The sequence below is a fragment of the Egretta garzetta genome, unplaced genomic scaffold (assembly GCF_000687185.1).
Source record: "Egretta garzetta isolate BGI_Z169 unplaced genomic scaffold, ASM68718v1 scaffold340, whole genome shotgun sequence".
Classification (NCBI taxonomy): Eukaryota; Metazoa; Chordata; class Aves; order Pelecaniformes; family Ardeidae; genus Egretta; species Egretta garzetta.
In genome coordinates this window covers 904,883-927,940 of record NW_009258377.1, presented here as the reverse complement: position 1 = coordinate 927,940, position 23,058 = coordinate 904,883, and the positions used below count along the sequence as shown (strand labels likewise).

At 38.2% G+C, this 23,058-nt stretch overlaps 1 protein-coding gene across 1 annotated transcript in view; it reads left to right on the top strand.

The window, feature by feature from the left end:
- The window catches only part of RAB2A (RAB2A, member RAS oncogene family), a 47,242-nt gene that overhangs the window by 5,248 nt on the left and 18,936 nt on the right, over positions 1 to 23,058 (top strand). The window contains exons 2-5 of the mRNA XM_035895869.1: positions 6,742 to 6,918; positions 10,486 to 10,553; positions 20,791 to 20,873; positions 22,238 to 22,330. Coding sequence (XP_035751762.1) covers positions 6,742 to 6,918; positions 10,486 to 10,553; positions 20,791 to 20,873; positions 22,238 to 22,330 — 421 coding nt within the window. The remainder of the gene's footprint in view (positions 1 to 6,741; positions 6,919 to 10,485; positions 10,554 to 20,790; positions 20,874 to 22,237; positions 22,331 to 23,058) is intronic.

The following is a 23,058-nucleotide window of genomic DNA, read 5'->3' as shown; positions in this document are numbered from 1 at the left end:
TCCCTACACATCTGATTTTGGCCACCAGTTGAGGTGGACTTTGATCTGAGCCAGGGTGAACACTATTGGCACACAAGTGTTGCCTATTTTTGCAGTTGGTGACTGCAAGTCCGTTATTTTTTTTATTTAAAAGTTGTTCTGTATGACTGTGAAATCTTTTCTGCTTGAATGTTTTCATTACCAGTAGTGTACCACGTGGGAATAAACTGGGAATGATACATGAGATTTCTGTGAAGACCAGAGCTGGAATTTTTTCTTCCAGAATATTTAATTTGCATTAAATAGAATATTCTTATATTAGAGTATGTTTACCAGATTTCATCAGAGAATGCTCCTGAACTTTAGCGTGCCTGAGCTACCAGTTTTGCAACGGTCAGATTTCTTGCCACCAACATAATTTGTCAGTTCTATCCCATCTAATTGTCTCTTAATGATCAGTGTTGCTGCATCTTCCATGAACAGGTCTATCTTCCACTTTTCTTTAATGTATTAGTTCAGCAACCCTCAGAGCTGCTTGCGTAATGAACTTTCACTTGCTGTGCAATTTCTGCAGATAGTTGCTGGGTATAAACCAACAGTATCTCGAAGTTATTCTTATTAGGGGAAGATGATGAAAGAGAATATAATTGCTTGGTGATCTAATTCTCCTTACTCTCTAGAGAAAAGTAAGCTGTCTAGTCAACCATTTCACTTGTCTAGGAGATTCTCAAATGTTGAAATTAAGCAGTTAAATTGGCTTTATTTTTCAGGCCTCCTTGTGAAATATTTCTAGTGTTCCAGCACAAAGTGCACTGACAGGAGCTGTTATTGGCTATGTTTGTATGTAACAATAATTCTTAACTAAACAGGTTTTCATCCAACTAGAGGTGGTGTTAACACCCCGTGATAGTTTGAGTACTTGTTCGGACTGAAAACCAAAGTACTGATCTGTACTTCTTATATCTTGCTTTGAGACCCTTTTGATGATACTTTGATCCCTAAAGGAGCAGATATTAGGTGTTGTATATCTTCTTAGCCTCTTAATGAAGTTAACTAGAAATAAAAACTATAAGTAGATGTCCATACAAATGGTTTCATGAAGAAAGTTACTGTGTGCCCCTGTACTAATTCTAAGCTTTAACTACCCCCTCAAAAACCCCAACCAACCAACCAAAAAGAACACCAACCCCCCTCACAACCCTGACTAAAACCATTTTATTATGAATGGCTGGCAGTTTTCTAAGTCTTTTGTGATATCCAGGACATAAAGAGGTTTTCCACAGGCTCATGTAGTTTAATTTTGTTTGGAAAGAGTTTTTATTTATTTATTTTTAAAACCTGCGTAGTTAGCAGTTGGGTAGTGCCATGCTAAATGAAATGTGATAAAGCTGAACAGCTCCTTTCAGTTCATAGGTCTGCACTAATTTTTATGTAGAAAGGAAAGCTTAGATCATTGGCTTCAGATATCCTGTTGTAAATAATTTACAACAGTGTTTATTTAAATATTGAAGCTGAATCATCTTTAAAAGTTAAAAAGCCATTTTTATGACATTACTTTCCCCAAACATATGTAGCTATATGTAGTGAAGGATTTTGGAGGTGATTTTTCTTCCCTTCTTGTCCATGCTGTAATTGGTACGTGAAGTCCCTTTGCTCTATAACTGGCAGTTTGGAACTTTGTAGTTTGCCCTTCCTATTACTTTAAATTTTCCCATTTGACAACAGATTTATGACTAACAGATAACTGGCTGAAAAGAGGTTAAGAAAAATCTTTGCTTTAGGTTAATGTCTCATTATGCTTAGGCCTGTGAAAGGGTAATATTGCACTTTGAGTTGCATAAAGATGTTGTGGTTGGAAAGGAAGGAGAGGGGGAATGAGCTGCAGCCTGTGATAAGAAAAGGGCTTATGAAACATCGGGAAGCTGTGCAAACTGCTAGAAAGGCCTAGAAGTAGCTCATAAGCCAGGTTAGAGGTATGTATCTTGTGACATTTGTGCTACTTAATTACCTGTTTTAAATCTGAGATGGTTTTAAAATCTGTTATTCGAGACTTGTCTGTTGTTTAAGACCATCCTTAGCCTATGTAAAGATTTATTTTTGTTTGCTTTCTGAAGGGAGGTAATAGAAGTGGGAAGCTTGTTTCAGCTCAGTTGGTATTAGGGTTTCTAAGCTGACATAGTTGGTGACATGTGAAAGGAGGAAGTCTTGTTCGCCTTACCTTGTGGTGACTTCGATAGTCTACCATGAGCTGAATCAACCCACTAACACTGTAGAAGACTACCTACTTTTGGGGGTAAATTTCTTGCTTGGTGGATGAACCAGCTGAGTTGGCCCAGGGAAGTGCTTACCAAGGTCTGGAGTACTTTCAAGGGAGGAAACTGGACCTAGGAGGATCATTGAGAGCAACATATCAAAGGGAGAGTAGGTCTTCATCTCTGCAGGTAGTGAGCTGATTGATCACCCCATCTTGTGAAGCAACAAGAATACAGTTCTGTGAGATGGCTGATTTAAGCCAATGTTTATCTGCTGCCAACATGGGTGGACATGGTTACCACTCCTCATCTCAGCCATAAAGTTCTGCTTCTTAGCTGTCAGCATTGGCGCTTGTCTGATCCCTCAGACAGCCAGTCTAGCTCACAAAGATTATTTAAAAACGAAACAAATAGCAGGTATGGTCAGAAATGTGCAAGAGCCATTTTGAGTAAGGAGGTGGAACTGTGCGGGAAGGAATGAGTCTACCCATCAGAGGCAGCTAGCAGATTAACTGAAGAGATTTGTCATCAGGATTCAGTTTTGATACCCAGGTTGGGATGACTGCTACTGCAGTTCTTTTCCTGTGTCACCTTTTTTGGGCTGTAGTGGTGCTTATGTGAACAAGTAAGGAAATGATCTTAGCCCTCCCCTCCCCTGTTTCTTGAGGTGTTTTTAGTTTTGAGCCAGGTCAGCTTTCTAAGACACCCAAACATCAGTGGAAGGAGCTTTGTGAAATGGTAAGAAAAACCTGGAAGTTTTCCTCATGTTGACAGTAGTACATCTCTGACTTTGCAGCTGATAACTGAACTTTCCTTGCCTTATTCACAGGGAGTCACAGGAGCTGAAAGGGGAGAAGGATGCAAGTCAGCTTTCTTAGCAAAAGCCATTTAACTGGCTCATCACCTGTGCCATGATTCCAGAGCTGCTTTTTTAATTGTCATGAGTGCAGCCTGCTACTAAAAAGAACAACCCTTCCCTTTGCTATGTATTTTGTAGCCCTAGTCTCATGCATATACTAGTGTTTTGGGTGACTGTATTTTTATGCTGGATCCATTTCTTGCTTTAGCTCACTGCATAACCTTATGAAAAGGGAGAGGTTAGCTATACCACTTGGCTGTTCTGGCTTGCCAAGCAGTGAACACTAGTATTGATATAAGGAAGGGAGGTGTTGGAGCGTGGCTGGGCCACAGTGGACAATAGCAAAGCTCTGGCAACACTTTGCCTAGTGAAGGTCACTGCAGAGTAGCACCCAGATAAAGAGGAAGCTGTTAAGGGAGGCAGTGGAATTTGGAGAACCAACTCGGGCTGATAGTTTGGAATTGGGAGCTGGAGGGCAAAACTGCTGTAGCACAGGTTCCACTTCCCATTACTGTTTGGGTGCTAAGAAGTGATGAAGGGATCCTGGAACAGGCACTTGCAAAGAAGCACGCTGCTCCCCTCTGAGCATGTAATCCATTGTTTTAATTTGCTTTTGTTTATCGTGTATGTGGTGAAGTGTATCCAAGCTCTGTTCATTTCTTGGTTTAAGATACCAGATCTTTTTCTCTGGGGTCATTTATCTGAAGCTATATTAAAGTAATTGTGGCGGTAAAATGGGGAATGAGTTAATAAATAACTGGATTTGTCTTTTTTGTGTTCTACAATTGACACTTATAAGACATGCTTTTATGTTTTTTTAAAAAACAAAAACCTGTTTTTCCCAGAGTGTCTGCCTCATTTCAGGTATAAGATTCACAGTGCTAAGTGAATGCGATGCCTGGTAAACAGCCACTTTGCTTTTAGGGTTAGCCAGTATAGTTACTTTAAACCATTTGTATGCCATGGGATTAGCTGCCATGCAACTGTTAATTGATCTTTGCAGCATCTGTTTATGTCACAAGGTGGTAAACTGCTTGCGACTTCATATTCGGCTCCTGTTCCTGTCTGTGTCTGTGGTAGCACAATCTGCTCAGGCTCTGGAAGTGAACGGGCCACAAGCTATTCTCATAAGAACTTTCCTGTTATAAACTTGCAATGTCTTAAAACTATAAAACAAAATATTACTATTAAATGTAAGCAATAAAATATTTGCAAGTACTATCTAAAATGGATTATAACAAACTTAACAGGCACTACAGCTTTGTTTGCAGCTTTTTGAACCTCTTTTTCAGTCAACAACAATACAAAACTTTGGGACTTCCAGCCTTTTTTTGCTGGAAGGCTCTGAAGTAGCAGAAGGGCACTAATCAGAAGCTAGTTATTCTGTTTCTGTGTGTGAACCCATCAGCCAGCAGTCTGCTCTTAAAAGGCCTGCTACATAGAGGTAACTAGAGGTGCAGTCATCTTGTCCCAGTTTGAGACGGGGCTTGCATGAAACAGGCTGTGCTTGTCTGTCATCTTCCCTGTGCTGATGCCAGTGTTTGTATGTTCTCCTGAGCCAGTAAGCTGGTCACCAGCCTTACAGGAAGAAATAGCAGATTGCCACTTGAGAACTAGTGTTGGGACTCCTAATCGAGTGTCACTTTGTTGATTAGATTTTGAAATATTTTTCTAATGTTTGTAAGACTTGTGCAGGAATATTGGATAGGTTTGAGGTTTCAGTTTATCCCATGATACTGAAATCACTTTGTAATGTTAATGGCAGAAGCTGTTCTGCATTCTGTTTCTGGTGTGATTTATAGATTGTTTTTTGTAAGTGGGGTGGTGATTGTGTTCTGTGATGGGGGCAGCTGTATTTCATTGGTGGTGTAAAAGTTATCTGTATATGTAACAGTGTTTTGTGAGTAGAAGAATTTTTAATATTTTAAGGTTCCTTAGAGATCTGTGTTCTTTTTCCCTCTTTTCCCTGTTTCTTTCTTACCTCCAGCGCTGTCCCCCATTCCTCATCCATTTCTCTTCTGGTCACTAATTTTGTTGAACAAAATCTATACCTGCTTCCAAGCTGCTTGTGTTCTGACAGTTTGCTGTCATAAGCCAGAGAGCTATAGAAAAGAGATCTGTTAAGACCGATGCTGCAAACTTTGCCATGGACTGTAGTTCCATGCCACTCTAAGCTGTTGATCTGCTGGCTGCTGCATTTCTTTTCCCTCATTTGAACTAACTCTCATGCCTGTCTGACCCTGCATGAAGCCATTTCTGTTTGCTTTGTCACTCTTCTTGTCGGGTTAGCGTGCTAACCCAGTGCACAACAGAAATGGCTTAGATGAATTCTGAAGCAATAAGGAGAAAGGGGCATGAACATGCTGAAGGGAAAAGAGGAGAGACAGCAGCACCAAACAACTGGCTTAGGCTACTGGAGTTGCTGCATTGCTTGGCGTATAAATCTCAGTGTCATCAATTTGTCACAACTTGTTTTGTGACAAAATTAAATGCAAGTCTCCTATTTCTGTTAGGTGTGATTGAAACTGGCCACTTAGCCAAAATGACAGGTGGGCAGTGATTACAATTGTATAGGCTTTTTTCCTCATGAAACCAAACTAAAAAACTTTGCTGAATTTAGAGTAGAAAAATCAATGTCACTACATGCAAACCTCTGGTATGCATATCTTGTGTCTTGCAGTATGGTTCTTTTCCTTATCCCTTTACTGCCTTATTACCAGATATGTCACTCCTGATCAGCTGTTGCTGACCTCTAGTATGTAGCTAAAATAGCCTTATCTTGCTGGACAGATAAAGCAAAGTACAACAGGAACTTGGATGCTACAGTATTGTATGTTATGTGAAATAGTTCAGAATTTAAATGTATGTAAAGCAAATGTATGACTGTCAAGTTCTAAAAGGCTGAAAATACGAAATTTGACTAAACAGAATGGGAAGAATGACCCCACCAAGCAAAAGAACAAGGAAAAATTAGCTGTAAAGAGTATCATGTTTACCAACCTAAGTAGTGTTTGAGTATTCCTAATAACTGCATTAACTTTTGCTTTTCTCTGCTTTCATGAACAGAAGAAACTGTCCTTTTGCTGACCAGGGTCCAAGTAATGGGAAGTAGATACACTGATTTTAGACCCAAATAGGTTATCCGCGATGGACAATGTTTGTGTTGTCTGTCTAGCTGTAATGTGAACTCAGCTGTTGTCAGTTGTGCTAATAGCCTGGACTATTTTTTGGCCTATTTGGAACCAGTGGGTGGTAACACATAGTGATTGTAAGCAGCCATATATGTACTGCTGTTACCTCGGCTGATAAATTAGGAGATAGGTGGGAGTGAGGTGCTATTGAGGATCTGGTTAGCTTGGAAGAAAGCTGAAAGTACTGAAGGGGAAGCAGATGTAGGGTTTTGAGGAGCAGCAAGACCTGTAGTTACTGTTGAGAGAGTATGTGAAATGATACTTTCAAAGGTCTGTTAGGAAACTTCTTTCCGCTTGACTTTAATGGCAGAACTACTTTTTCAAACGAAGAATTAATTTCTGTTCAATTTTTGAAAATAACTCCTTTGACTTTAATGTTCCTGGAACTTTGAAAGCTGTTATGTTATAAAAAAGCTGCACATACTTCAAAGTAGGTGAAATCTAGTATCTCAAGTTCTAGTAAAGAATTTTAAACAATATATACAATTCATTTCATTTCTGTTGGTTCTTCGCAGATTTAAAAAAAATTTTCTTAAAACTTCTTTCTTTTCTTTTTTTTTTTTAGGTGTTGGGAAATCATGTTTATTGTTACAGTTTACAGACAAGCGGTTTCAACCAGTCCACGATCTCACTATTGGTAGGTCTCTTTTGTCCCCCCCAGTGCTAATAGTTAAGCAGCTAGGGTACCTCAGCATGCATTTGAGTTTGTTGTGCTACAGTAATGTAGGATTTGTGCTGTATTAAGGTAGCTGTGAATCTTTAGCTGATGAATATTTCTTGACTAATAAAGCCAGTTGGAGGCCTTTTTTTCTTATTGGGAAGGTACAATCTGAAACAATTAAAAAAACCCATAGCTATAGTATCTCAACTGTCTCTTCAAAAAAGCTAAAAACTGGGCATGGAAGCATAATTGGCCAATCTTGAAATGCATTGATGATTATGCAAATGGCAGATTTTTCGCCAGGGTACAGAATATTAGACTAGCCACAGAACCTTGGAGACAAGTTACAGGTAAACTACAGCAAAGTTAACCTTAAACGTGAATAAACAAATTTACTATTTGGGAAGTCTAACTTGTGGATAGAGAAGGCTTGGAGTGTGACAGTATTCACTGTTTGGAAGGGACAGAGGTTTTTATTCCTGACTCCTCAATTGGATGTGGACCATTTGTGTTAGGTACGATTTGATATTGATGCTAGGGGAAATGAGTACATGTTAACAGAACGTGTTGCCTCTGATCTAACTACAGTAAATAATACACACTTTTCTTTATCTTCCCACACAGAATCTGTGAGGAATAGTGTGGGAATAAATTCTTCTGTAGGCAAGGTTAGTCTTCAGATCAGTTTCAGTGTTAAATGAACAGATGCTAGTCTCTGATAAGTTTGCAGAACCTTTGAACTTCTTCTTGATGTTATTTCAAGGAACCTATCAGCTCTAATCATGATGAGCCTTGCACAAAATGTATCCCTAGTCTCTATTTTTAGTTTGTGCCCTGGAATAGGTAGGCTTCATGTGTTTGGGAGTACTGAAATAGATGTTTGAAATACAAACAAATATTCTTCATGTAACAGAATGCATCGGGTGGTTTGGTTATGGGTTCCCTTTCTTGACAGTCTTCCCACACCTTGTGTGTGGCTGTCTAATATAATTCAAATTCTTAGGCTAACATCAGTTTTCAAATATTTCTGAGGCATTGGCAGCAGATAGCCTGGGTGAATTAAGGGAGGCATGAGTTATTGTCATCTTTTCTTCTTTAGGCCTGCCAAATATATGACACCATATATATCACTTATGCCTTTGGCAGCCCTGTCACATCAGCAAACTGATAAGCTGTGGGAAACAGCTTCACCTCAGCAGAGTGGTGGTAGTGCCAGTTCTTTGCCTGGCAAACAGCTAGCTGAAATCTGGGAGCAGAAGCTGAAGCTAGTGGGGATGAGAATGTGAACCTAGATAGCAATGAGCGATGTAGGAATGGAGCATGGGAAGCTGCTTGGAAAGGGGAAGAAGGGGCATAGGCTGGAAGCAGCCTCTTTCCACTAAACTGGTGGGGGAGGGTGTGTGTTTTGGGCAGGAGAATGCTTTTCCCAAGTACCCAAACAAATTTACAAAGACAGAGTTCAATAAAGAACATGGGTTCAAAGCCATAAGAATGCCCATTCAGTGTGAGATGGGATGGATTGATGTTACCTACTGCACTTCCAACTGATGATGTTAAAACTCCTAAGAAGCTCTAGATTGAATAAAAAGGCTGGTGTTATATAGCCTAACTTTTTTTTCAATGATTTTAAAATCATTACAATGATTTTAGCCTATGGGAGTGCAGATTCTACTTCTGTTGTGAGCGACTCAGGAGAAGGGAAACTGAAATTGTACATGTGGAAAAAAGACATTTCATCTAGAGTTGTGCAAAATTCAGCCCCAAATTTTTAGTAGCTAGCCTAAAATGTTATTTCTAAGATGTAAGACATTCTGAGAGAAACTTTACCTCTAATGAAAACGGGGGAGGGGGGGAGATAGAATACATAGAAGCAGATATTTTTCTGTCTTTGAGCTACATTCAGAATTGTGCATAATTTTAATAGTGTACTCTAAAAGAGCTTACAATTCAACAACTATCTCAATTTTTTTTTTCATTTGGCAATTGAAGTATCTGTTATTAAAAGAAACTAAGGAGGGAGGGGGAACCCCCCCCCCCCCCCCCCCAAAAAAAAAAAAAACCCAAAGCCAGCAACAATAAAAACCAAACACACGCACAAAAACCTAGCTGAAAAAGACCCCACAATGTTTGTAGGTAGATATGGGTGGCAAAAATGACTGTAAATACTCCGTTTGTTCTGCCCATTGCCCTTAGGACATGCCCTTACTGTAAACCCAAACAGCTTCTATTCCTTCTTTAAGAGAACAAACTTACCATCAAACTGTGTGTTGTTTCAAATTCAGAATTTTTTTCTCAGCAGATATTTTGATGGAACAGGAAACATATTTTTTTAGTTTTTCTATGGGGTTGTGTATAGAAACTAAACATTTGGGATGATTGGTGGATTTAAATCAGCAGCTCTTTATCTGCGAGTAATACCTGTAGTGTTGACAGTTGTAGTAGTTCAAGTTCCTTCCCCTGTCTTCGCAATCAGCTTCAGAGAGCATTGTCATTCACCTGCTTCCTCCTTTGTGCCCCTCCTCCTCCAGTCTTTCCACTTGTTTGCATACAGTTACTGCAAGTTACTTGGATGCTAAAGAAAGCACAGTGTTCTTTGGCCCACCACTTTTATTTGGCTCCCATATCTTGTGTGGGGAAGAGTGGTTCCTCCCTGTCCCCTTCCCCAAAAGTCACTGCGGAAAGCAGTGCTGCCCCACCAAATATCCTAAACAAGCTTTTGAAGAGACGTTTGGAATACTTGAAATCAGGGATGCTTAATTGAAAGACTTCAGTCCAAATCTAGATAGTAACCAATTTTAGACAAAACTTAAGCTACAAGATTTTTCTTTTCCTGAAATAATGGATATATGAAGCATAGATTAATGGAGACTTGACAGCCTTTAAATATGCCCACTATCTCTAGGCATTTGTCAGATTTTAACTAGTGTAGTAATAGCCTCAATTTATGCTTAATTTACTGTTAATGATCCTAAAATTGCTTTAAAGGACAGTACAAAAGGCTGAATTTTTTCACTGAAGAAATTCCTTTTGTTTATTTGAAATGCATTAATTTTTTCCCTCTTACTGAATTTGATCTTTAACTAGCTAGAATTTTGGAAGCAGATGAGTTTTAATTAATACCGTAATAAAATTTATCTTGTTGAGGGTGACATTTGTATGGTTACTTAATAGAATCTATCGTTAGTAGAGTGTTAAAATAACTGTGACTCTTCAATTTCCTGTTTGCATTCAAATGGACATGTTTTTCTCCCTCTGATTTGAGCTACTAAATCATTTGGAAAACTGTGTAGGAAATAACCTCCTTGACACTTGCTCTAATTAATGCATGTTTAAAGCACTTGGAAAGTCAGTTTTCTTCCTTCTGGAGAACTTCCCAGCTCTTCCAAGCAGCTGGAAAATTAACTAAAAGCAGGTTGCGAAAGAGGCTATTTCGTACAAATACAGTGTTGAGTTAACTTAAACTTACGTTCTTGCTTTCATGGTACATGACACTCTTCTTTCTGATATATGCTAATAATGTAATCTTTTGTAAAATCTATTCAGGTGTAGAATTTGGGGCTCGAATGATAACTATTGATGGAAAACAGATAAAGCTTCAGATATGGGATACGGTAAGTAATAAAACAGAAATTATTTCAATATATGGCTCCACTAGCTTTCCCTTTGTTCTGGTTAAGTTCCCTGTCATCAGCATCCATATCAGACTACATACTTTGTCTTGCAGTTTTCTTTAGTTTCTATGAAGATTCAAATTTTGCTAAAACTAAAAAAAAAACTGTGATGTATTCTTAAAACAGTGCAAATTTCTTCTGTTTGCACTGTAACTTTACTTCCTCATGTAACACTTTGTCAGACATATGATGGGAATTCGTGCTGCCTTTTTTGTGAAAGTTTTCTATATTATTAAGAACTTACATTTCTCTAAACAGTCTTTCTCTGTGCATTCATGCAAGGTCTGGTTAATATAACATCCTGTTGGGAAATTGTGGTATGTCTACCAGCTTTAATCAAGAATTCTGTAGTGGAAATGTTTGCATTTCCAGCACAGAAGAAAATACATGACTCGCTGTTTTCATAGAAGACTTAAGAACTCAAGTTCACTATAACCATGAAGATAGTAAATACTTCAGACAATGAAGGAGAGATGGGTAAAAGCTTAAAGTTTCAGAAAGCCTACCAAAACCCAGACTGTGACTTTTGAGGGGGTTCAGGTTAAGAACATACACTAGCAAGGTGGTGGTTTTCTTCTGGTCAGTGGCTTTACCATAGAGCAGTCAGCCTCAATGTTGACATTTGTTGTGATGCAACGGATTTGAGATGCTCCTACTGATAGCTATGTCTTTCAAATGTGCTTAACTGTTCCCTAAGGCAGGGCTTTCCTTTTCCAAAAGCATTTTAGGATACCTTTAGAAACTGACAGATACATATATATATAGCTGGATTGCTAACTATCAAGGTGGCTGATCGTTTTTAAGTTCAAAAGACAAGCAAATCTGCATAAACTGTAGCTTCAGAAGTAGACTTTCACCATGTAGTGTGACTACATGAGAAGGTATCTACATTGGTCCTTGTTTCCTAAAATTGGGACAGATTTTCTGTAGACAAAATTACTAATTTTACTACCAATGCAGCCACTTTCTTTCATTGGCTTTCAAACTGATTTTGCTAATTTGTTGTTATCTGCTCCTTGGATACAGGTGAACTTCAACAATTTTTGAGTAGATTGTGTTTTTCTTAGTGCTTCTGCCTCAGTAGCTCTTTACAACATTTGGTTTCCCAAATGCTTGCAAAGTGTCCAATAACAATTTCAATGGAATTGCTTTTGATTGTAACTTACAAACTGGTTTTGGGCAGGGATTTTATCTGGCTAGCTTTTTAACTATATCATACATAAAGTAAAAATATTCATTAAAAACACTCGTATACTGAGTAGATTGTACACTTGTGTTGTAGTTAATAATTTATAAGTTGTAAGCAATGAATGACTTGTTACACTGGCTGTAGTTAAATTTTTAACTGTATACAATCTGATTTTTAAAACACAGGATATTTTTATTCTAATCCAACCTTGGCTTGTAAGCGTATCTAAATTCCACTGTCTCAGTTCTGATCTTGGGTGCAAAGGTGTTGAAGGAATAGCAAGATAAGAAATACAATGAGGTAATTGTCAAGAGATGTTTTACTTAAGAGTGTTAAGGTACACAAAGACGTCCATGATGACCAAGGTTACCAGGTCTGTATTGTGTATCTGGGTTAGAGTATTTCCTGAATTTCTTTTTCTGTTAGCAAAAACTTCTAGCTGTTTCTGGTGCTATCTCCATATTTATTAAGCTGTAACAATTTCTGTTTGATAAGAGAAAGTTCATCTTACACTTATGGTTAAGGAAACATGTGAAGCATTTATGTTTTCAGTTAGTGCTTACTGAGTCCGAACACTTCACTGATTTAGTGCTAGCCTTACATACCTGTTTTTAATCCATTACTGAACAGGAAGCATCTTCAGCAGAGACATAAGAAGTGGAGAACTGGATAAAATTTGTTTTGACTGGTTTAATGATGAAGAAGAACTTGCTTTCTTAAGAGAATCAAACACTTGAATTCAGACTTTTCTGGCCAGATATTTCTATGCTATAGTGCTCAGTTTGTGTTGTCTTCAGCAGATCACTGCAACTCCCAGTAAAGGTATATCTTGATGATGGGAATATGTGGAACCTGGAGCATACCTCACTGCAGGAGTATGTCGTAACTTACAGGAGCAGCTGAAGCTAACACTGTTGCATGTCTGAGATCCATTTGTGTGCTCTTCTTGTATCATAACTCAAGAATATTTGAATTTTTCATTAGCATCTTTGTTTGGATCAGGAGTGTGTTACAGAAGTTAGCTCTGCTTACTGCACTCTGGTTTTCATGTGGGAGTACGCAAACTGAATTCCTTTCAGAGGAGGCTGAACTGGGAGGCATGCTCAAGGAATGCACGGTGCTAATTAGAAATTGTAGTCTAGTATTTGATCCTGTGAGCTGGTAGTCTAGTAAAACTGGTCTGATTAAAAAAAAAAAAAAAACCCAACCAAACAAAAAACCTACACCACCACCGACAAAGAACAACCACCACCATAAAACAACAACAAAACCCCAAACCCCCACATTCCATGAAAGATACTCAGTGTGGCCCTTGCATACTTGGTCTTAGGTGTTGTAGTCTTGGCTCTACTGCTGATGGCATGCCTACATGAGTGAATAGTGTGTCCTGTAGTTCTCTCCCAGCTGCAGGCTGCTCCTGATCTCTCCACTGCTGGGCTCTGCAGGCTTGCTGCTATGTGTGCTGTGGCACGCCCAGATTTTTAGGTCTGTGAGTCCTTGGGTTTCACTTTTTCCTTTCTGATGCATTTAGGTCAGTCAAGGGGAGTGCAGGTATTGGACCAAACTGTTCATTTGTCTTCTCTATCTTTAGACTCTGGGTTATTTCCTTTTCTGTGTCTTTAACCTTAGTAATAGTTTTCAGTAGCTGGATAGACCGAGAAATATTCTTGTCAAAACTGGTTAGTTTGTAATTGCCTACTGTGAGAAGTTAAGCTACTCTTTGTGGAAGTGTGGTATTTGAGCTAGTGTCAGTTACAAAAATAACTTCTAGCGAACTAGAAGTGGACAGCAGAAGCTGGTAAGGATCAAAGTGACCGTACTGGGAGCTATTAAGCTTTGTGAGTTTAAACAAGCCCTGTAGATGAGGTTGGTTGTCTTGTAATATCGAGAAATATTAAAATTGCTTCTCCTCAGGAAAAACTTAATTGTAGTAGAGAGATACTGGGCTTGTTACCAGCCTGAGTCAGTAGTCTTCATTTTGTTGTTGAGGGGGATGTTCTGTATTGTATTGACTGTTACTAACAAGTCATTGTTGATGAGCAAAATAAGCAGCAGTTGAAAGAGGGCATTTAAGTTTTCTCAGGCGCTGCAGGGGGAGAGATTGGTGATGATACTAAGTAATACTGCTTGTAAACTGATATGAAAGAATGTTTCCTGTGCATTTAAATACAGTAACTTTTCAATATCTATTTCTGCTTCATTTCATGGAAATCTGTGATAAAATGTTTATTTTTATTCATTATGTTTCTATAACACCTTAGTCTTGCTTAGACTAAGACTTGCTCAAACCAAGACTAAATATCTGAAATAATATTTTTTCTTATAAGCTAATTTGAAGTAATTTTTTTGGTTTTATGCAAGTGAGCTTTCTAATTGAATTGTCAGTGTTTTCTAGTAGATTAGAGTTTGCAAAACAAAGGACCTTTGTGGAAGATGGAAGGCATACTTATGGAAGGCATGTCTCTCTTCCCTAAAATGATGGTGTGACTTGTCTGTCCACTTTCAGATATTCTGAATATGCTAATCCTTCTTAGAAATTCAGTTATTTTTCATGTGTTTGCGAACAATTTGGATCTAGTAGAACCAAATAAAGTTCCCTTAATTCATTAAACAAACATTCATTTCATCTTGGTGATACTGACAATTGCTAGGATGTAGCACTCGCCTCCAAGAATTCTTTACTAATTGTCCACTTCATGATATTTCTACTTGCTTTGTTACTCAGAGCATATTTTTGTGCTCATGGGCAGTTGGTGAATTCTTCTACTGACTTGTTACTAATTTGACTCTTTAGTACCTGCAAGAATGTGGCTACATCTTACAGCTCAAGTTATGACTCAGGGCTCGTGGCCCTCTTGTTTTACTGCTGTGAAGTAACATCAAGAACTTGCAGAGTTCTTGTCAGTTTTATCTGTGGCTTTCTACAGTAATAGAGCAAGCTCTTCTTAGGATAAGGCCTTGGATGGAAGGAGGGTGAATTGCTTCCTGCTGTCCATAGTGGAACATTTTAGTGAGGGTAGCTACTTAAAACCTAAAGATTTCAAATATAAGCTGAAATAAACCATAAGGGTACTTCTAATACGGAGGGCTAAAGCTTTGTGTTTCTTTGTGTTGGGAATTGCTTTGGATATCTACATGGCATGCATTCAACAACATCAGAAGAAAAAGCATGTGTACAAATGATCTGTATTTAGACATATGTACAGTTGCACCTTTGGGGATCTTTAGTCCTCTTGGAATTTCAGTTCTTATTAGGATGCTGACAGGTTTATTCTGAAGCAACGTGTGCCTTTGCTGAATCCTCCACATAAATTCTGACATTATTAAGTCGTTACATATTCTTCTTCATAAGCATCTTTAGTTCTGTTCTTGTTTGGGAACATCTTTGCTGGAAAGCAGCAGGGGGTTTGTATATTTTTATACAACTTTTGTGCCCTTTTTTTTTTTTTTTACTATATGCTAGTAAATCACATTAAAATTCTTTTTATTCTGGAGTAGAGACATGATTGCAAGAAAGATTAATGCATTTGTGTAAACAAGTTGCCATGTGACTAAAAGGCTGTTGAATTTATTTATAACTTTCAAAACTATATTCAAAGGTATGTATTGCTCCTCTCTTTCTGGAACATTTTGTTCCAGGGATCAACTTTATGGAGTAGTTCCCAACTGGCAGTTGTCATAGGTAGTGTGACACTTGTGCAAGTTGGTTGTTTCTTAGGTGTCTGGTTTTGTTTTTTTTTTAATACGGCTTACAAAAGTGTGAACTGGTTTAAATGAGTAATAGTTCCCAATGTAAATGAGGTGTTCTGTCACTGGGTTTGACCAAACCACATGTATGCCCCTTCTAAAAGTGAAGGAGTCTAGAGCTACTAGCTGTGGTACATTGTATTTTCTCATTTTTCATATATATATACACACTATAAAGTTTCCTCCTAATAAAAACTATTGGTCAGCTTGGATGTTCAAGGTCTGCTGGGATGTACTCAGATAACTTTGTCCTTGAAGAAACTTTTCAAATTCTTCAGCATTGAGAATGGAGGGTTCGGTAAAATTAATGGACTGTTTTCTAGGGAGATGCACTGTTGTGAATCCTATTTCATTATCTAACTGCTTTCTTGTACTGCATAATGGCTTTTTTTTTGCTTAGTTTATAGATTCAAAAATATGCAGTTAAGGAACTCTCAAGGAACCCTTTTTGATAGCAAAGACTTGTCTGTACATTTTACAAGTGACACCTACGTGACTACACCACACACTTGGAAATGACACAGAGATTTCCTATAGGAGTAGTAACACTGGGAGTCTGTTCTCAAATCTGCCACAGATACTGTGTCAATGGTAACACAGTTACATAGCTTAAATGTTCCTGAAAACTTTAGCGCAGACCCTAAATCTTTGTGTATCTTAGTGACCTAAGATGACTGATAATGCTTGTGCTTACATCATTATTTTGAAATGGTGTTTTGGTCTCTGTATTGAGGTATATTTAGAGAAGCACATGGGATATATTTCCATGCAGTTCTACAGCTGAAGCAGGGATGAAGATTTTTGTACTATTTTGAAGACTTGTAACTCCTAGAACTATAATTATATGTCTCATAAAGTTTGTTAACCGATATGATATGAACTGTAAAAGCTTACAGTCCAGAAAACAACCAAAAAGAATGTTACTTAACACTTAAAACATTACTTGTTTATCAGAGGCCCACATTTTTTCATGATTAGTTGTTGTGGTTTAACCCAGCAGGCAGCTAAACACCACACAGCCATTCGCTCATTCCCCCCTTCCACAATGGGATGTGGGAGAGAGCGGGGAGGAAAAAAAAAAAAGTAAAATTGGAGGGTTGAGATAAAGACAGTTTAATAGGACAGAAAAAGAAGGAATAATAATAAGAATGATAAAAGAATACACAAAATAAGTGATGCAGTTGCTCACCACCTGCTGACTGATGCCCAGCCAGTCCCCGAGCAGCGGCCTCCCAGCAAGCTCCCCCCAGTTTCTATACTGAGAATGATGTCCTATGGTCTGGAACAGCCCTTTGGCCAGTTGGGGTCAGCTGTCCTGGCTGTGCCCCCTCCCAGCTCCTTGTGCACCTGGCAGAGCAGGGGAAGCTGAAAAGTCCTCGACTGGTCTAAGCGCTACTTAGCAACAACTAAACCATCAGGGTGTTATCAACATTCTTCTAGTACTGAATCCAAACCACAGCACTATGCCAGCTACTGGGAAAAAACATTAACTCTATCCCAGCCAAAACCAGGACATTAGTGAACGACTTGCATGGCAGCTAGCACCTTTTTCTCTGAAGAGAGAGGATGCATGTTCAGGCCTGTTCAGTATGTATTTATTGGTTTCTGTCTGAGCTGGAGTTTCTACATGTGAAATTATTGTCATGGTCTGTCTGTTAGAAAAAAATAGATCTTCCATCTTCCCGCTTCCACTGCAGTGTAATTCTGAAAGTGGGTATAACTAGAGGTTGCCTCAGAGCAAAGGCTTATGTTGCCTGTACTAGATGTAATATGGCCTTGGGAAATACCCCCTTTAACATTTATTCAGTGGCTAGTACTGCTACTGTTCCCTATGCCTCCCCCCTGCTGCTGAGCGCTGGCACAGGTTGCCCAGGGAGGTTGTGGAGTCTCCAGCCCTGGGGATCTTCAAAAGCCGTCTGGACATGGACCTGGGCAACGTGCTCTGGGTGGCCCTGCTTGAGCCAGGGGGGTTGGAACAGGTGACCTCCAGAGGTGCCTTCCCACCTCCACCATCCTGTTATTCTATGAAAAAAACCTTTTTTTTTTTTTTTTTTTTTTTTTCTGTCTCCCATATTAAAAAGCAAGTGCTGGATTTTGGGGGAACATGGAAGGGATGGTAAGAACAATGTTAATTCCACTTAAGGCTTTTCTCTGGTATCAAAGCTGTTTTTAATTTATACTAGCTTCCATACTGTTACTTCTGTCCGTTGCTCCTTGTAGCAAGTAGCTAAACTTGGGTTGGCCCTACTTTGCAAGACTGATAAAGTACAATTATAACACACTTGCATTTTTTTTTTAAAGTCAGTTTTGGCTAATAGCCTACACTTTTTTGGTTTTGTCTTTGAAATAGCTTGTCCTGCTTGGGTTAAAAAAAGAAGGTTGCAGGGCACAGACAGCAAATTGTCAGTTGAAAAGTGGATGAAGTAATAACGATACTAAAAAAAAAAAAAGCCATGGAGTATATTCTACGTGCCTAACCCTGCTGTATTGACCTTCTAGATCTCTCGTTCAGAATGATACTGTTAAAATACAGTAAATTAAATCTATATAAGGTGTTTATTATTTTATATATAATTACAAATATATATTGTATAAACATAAGTATCATGGAGTTTCTTTGCTGAAACTCGGTTTTCTTCTGTTTAGAATGAAAGGGAATTCAGATTGTGTTGTCCATTGTAATATGCAAGCACAAATTCATTATTGCTATATGGAAGATTGTGTCGTCTTTGGTGAAGAAGGGGTAACATTTTCCACCCTTTCCCCAGTCTTTCCTTCAGGAAGCAATGATACTTAAATTTCATCACGGGCAAGTGAGACACAATTAAAAATCATAGAGTCATAGAATGTTTTGGGTTGGAAGGGACCCCTAAAGGTCATCTAGTCCAACCCCCCTGCAGTGAGCAGGGACACCACTAACTAGGTCAGGTTGCTCAGAGCCCCGTCCAACCCGGCCTTGAATGCTTCCAGGGATGGGGCCTCCACTACCTCTCTGGGCAACCTGTTCCAGTGTTTCACCACCCTCATTGTAAAGAATTTCTTCCTTATGTCCAGTCTAAACCTACCCTGGTTTAGTTTAAAGCCATTACCCCTTGTCCTGTCACAACTGGCCCTACTAAAAAGATTGTCCCCATCTTTCCTATAGGCCCCCTTTAGGTACTGAAAGGCCATAATCAGGTCTCCCCGCAGCCTTCTCTTCTCCGGGCTGAACAAGCCCAACTCTCCCAGCCTGTCCTCATAGGAGAGGTGCTCCAGCCCTGGCATCGTTTTTGTGGCCCTCCTCTGGACCCACTCTAACAGGTCCATGTCCTTCTTGTACTGAGGGCTCCAGAGCAAATGTTATATTGTTTTCATTATTTAGTTACCAAACTTTTCTTGTAAGTGATTCTTGTAAGAACTCACAATTCTTACCTTGTAACATCTGCTAGAACCTATGACACTCTTGGTTGACCATGATTAATTTACTTAGAGAGACTAACAATTTCATGTGTCGAGGTGGAATTTCTGAAGGTGCAACAGGCAGTCTTAATGTGGTAGGCTAAGTCAACTTCATGTGTGATGTTAGGCAATACATGGGTGACGGTAACTTGTCTGTTGTCTGGTTAGGAGGAAAATGTTTATGTATCTGTCATGCACTTGAGCTAGTCACCACACCAAGAAAAAGTTGTAGAGCTTAGTGGAGCTTTTGGGTAGGGAACCAACTATTGTGTTAAGAACTTGTTTTTTTACTATTCCTTGGTGCATTCTAGCAGATAGTCTGTATTCTATTACCTTAGTTTACATAAAGATTCACTTGGACTGTCAGCCAAGTGCATATGCTAGTGTATTCTAATTGTGTTGAAACTATTAAATGTCTTGTCTTTTGTAACTTTTTCTACCGCAATGGCTAAGATAAACTGTTTTCTTAAACTGTAGTAACTGATTATTCTGGAAGATAAGGATGCTTTCTGAAGACTGAACATGTCAAAACTTGTTGTGCCACTGTTCATGTTCAGTGATAGAATCTAGATCAAGTTCTTGAATTCAAGACCAAGAAAAGTACAGTAACTGTGAGAAGAGAAAGTTCTCTGTACACTGATCTTGTAGGTAGGGCTGAAGGGTAGCTTGTATTTGATAAATATTTCATTCTTGCTTTTCATGGTTTTAAATCAGGGTAATTTCCTATAGTTCTGCAGATAAGTACCTTACTGCATATAGGGGGGTTTTCAGCATGAATATTAGCATTTCTTAATTGTGTTCTGTGTTATCTTTGAATTACGCTAAAGCTTCTGTTATTACTAAATATTAAAGTAAATGTTTCTTCTAACAACTGTCAGGTGCTAGATAGCGCTTCTGGAAAACATGAGCATGGAGAGCTCAAGGTCTGCAACTATGAATATTTATTTTTCAGGACTGTTCTTTTCAGCATGTTCTTTTAAGTGCTGAGATTTTTTACAGAATACTTTTCGGTGAGAACTATCTAATTTATGTAGGATCTTAAGTTTTTCACCAGTGCATATGAAGATGATTCTTGCATCCTGTAGCTGTCTGACAAGCATTATTTATCAACTACAGAGGAAATTGATTAACTGTGGAGCAGAATTGTGTAAAATTGAATTCAGAACCATTTTCTGTTTTTTTCATAATAAAATGATTACTCAAAAGAATTCCATCTGAAGACTGTTGAAAGCTGGCTGCAGTTTATGATATAACGGATAAAATCTGCATCCTTGGCCTTCCAACAACCTTTACACCAGCAGATGGTGGGCGTAAAGATGTCATTCATCATTTATTTACAATGGGCTTTATTTATTCTAGTGTCAACAGCTGCCCCAGGGAGCGGGTTATTGAATTCAAATGTGAAGCTCTGGGTTATTTGCTTCCTTTCAAATTTGTCTTCAGAGCTTAGTTGCTAGGAGTCCATTCTGTGCTCTAATAATGATTCATGTATTGTGAAGCCGTTCAGTAAATTGGGTTGTCAGGGATTGCCAAAAAAGGTTTAGAGGTCTTGTTCCGATTTTTTTTTTTTTTTTTTTTTGTGCAGCACTGTGCTGTAGTTGGTGTCTTCTCCTTATGTATGTTCTCTTGCTAGTGTTAGAGACTTTGTCCCCAGTTGTCCCCTCTCTGATTTCCCTTCCATACTCTTCCTTGCCCCTGTTCTCTCAAACGTATACTTCTATGATTTTGTGATTCTAAGTTTGTGGGTTTCAGCACCAAAAAGTAAATTTGACATTTGAAATAACGAAACTTTGTCTTCTACAGGCAGGGCAGGAGTCCTTCCGTTCCATTACAAGGTCATACTACAGAGGGGCAGCAGGGGCTTTACTAGTGTATGACATTACAAGGTGAGAATACTGAAGAGGTATAACTGTATTAAAATTACATGGGTTTGTAGAATTGTTCTGTGGTATATAGTGGTGTTAAAATATCTAATTTAGTTTGGGTTTTGTGTAGATATTTGTAATCTAATGTTTTGCCAACTTCCCTTAAGTGCTGAAAATCAAGATGTAGCCTATGTAACCTATGTACTTCAAATTTTCTCTGTATAGTGGTTGAGAAAAAGTATATATAAAGTCTCAGGAAGAATGAAACAAATATTTTTATAAACTATTTGACCATGAACCTCTGGATTGCCTTTATTGAGAAAGACCTTAAAATATTTAATTAATTCCTCTCTAGTGTTTTTATTACCATGAGCTATAATTTTTCTTCAATTATAGTAGGCTTTTTTACTGAAGTGCCGTTCTGCAAAGGAGTGAAATAGTAAAACATCAAAGTTTGGTTACATAAAAATACCAGGAAACTTCTACTGTTGCTGTGTTTATGAGGCTGGGAGAATACAGTTCTTAGTGGTTTTTTTTGTTCACAGGTGACTAAGTGCTGTATTGAATAAAGTCTTTATATAATTTGTTATCTGCACAACTGTGGATACTGTGGGCTGGTTTCTGAGAATGCTCAGGCTCCAAAATCCTATTAGGGTGTGTGGCTCCTCTTGTGGATCTTGGGTCTCGTTCCTGAATTAAGCAACAACTTTTTACTAGAGATTTCCTAGGCATTTTTCCTTTTGTTCCCTGTTTATTTTTAAATATCAGGAAGCAACATGTTATTTCCATTGGATTTCCACATAATGAAGCTTTGTTTCATAAATAGGTGTTTTTACTCCTGTGAAATCTTCAATACACTTTACAAATATGTGATTAGATATTGAGTATGCACCTTCTGTAAAATCTGTAACATCATATTTGTATACCTTATTTTAAAAGACTTTGCTGCTAAATTCATTATTCAGTTTGTAGACTCAGAGAAAATTGTAAATCGTTTTCTCCCTTCAATAGAACTAATATTACTATATGAGTATATGATTATTTGTATTGTTGTTTGAATTGGTTGAGGCTGTTAGGGACTTCTAAAATTCCGTTCAGCAGATTTTATATACATATAAAATTACAGATTCTTACAGCTATAAGTAATCTTTACTCTTTGTAGCAAACATGTTTTCAATTACTTTCTAGGCAGAGTTCATTAATGATCCTTGTTTACTAAATTTTTGTTTGCCTGTTCGCCCTCCCACAAAGGGATTACTAGTTTTTATCCCTGGAGCATGTATACTAACAAATGAGTTGGTTACTCAAGTAAAGGAGTTGACTAAAAGAAGGGAAGGAGATTTCTTGAAAGACTGCTTTTAATTTTCATTCTCTTCCATACTTAGGAGGGACACTTTCAACCACTTGACAACTTGGTTAGAAGATGCTCGTCAGCATTCCAATTCCAACATGGTCATAATGCTTATTGGAAATAAAAGGTAAAATTTAACTAGTTATGATTTTGTAAGTGGTGAAGATTTATGACTCCTCTGGACTTCAGCTTTTGTGTATTCTTATTTGTAGGCAGTACGGTAACTTCAAATTACTTTCAGTAACTGGACATAGTTCTGTGGTGAATCTAAAACCTTTCCTTTTCTAATCAGACTAATACAATGTGCAGCACATGTGGATCAACTACCGTATGTTCTGAGTACCCTTTTTAGAAGTAATTTTATTTTAAAACAATTGACTGAATGCATCAAGTAATGTATTGTATGAATTATTTTTCTTGTTACTTTTTTTTTATCTGGAATCACAATTTCGAAGCACCTAGATCTCTCCCTTATAAAGAGAATATGGCTCCTAATTTTTGTTGTTCTAAAGTGCCTTAGTTTTTGGTTAAGAATCATAGCAGAGAAACTGTCATTTAAAAAAAAAAAAAAGCCCATAGTATAGGATTCACTTCAAAAACTTTTCTCAAGTGTAAGAAGTGCATACCTCAGTGATTACATGACACATTTCTGAATTCTAAGCCTGTTTCATATTCTGTATGTTTTAGCTGGGGCTGGAGGCAGAGAATGTTTTTTGACCATTTCCTGGTGAATTCATGTTGCTCTAAGACACTGGGTGGTGAAAATACAACTAGAAGATTTGGAAGTGTGTTGTGGTTTAACCCTAGCCAGCAACTAAGCACCACGCGGCCACTCACTCATCCTCTCCGCTCTGG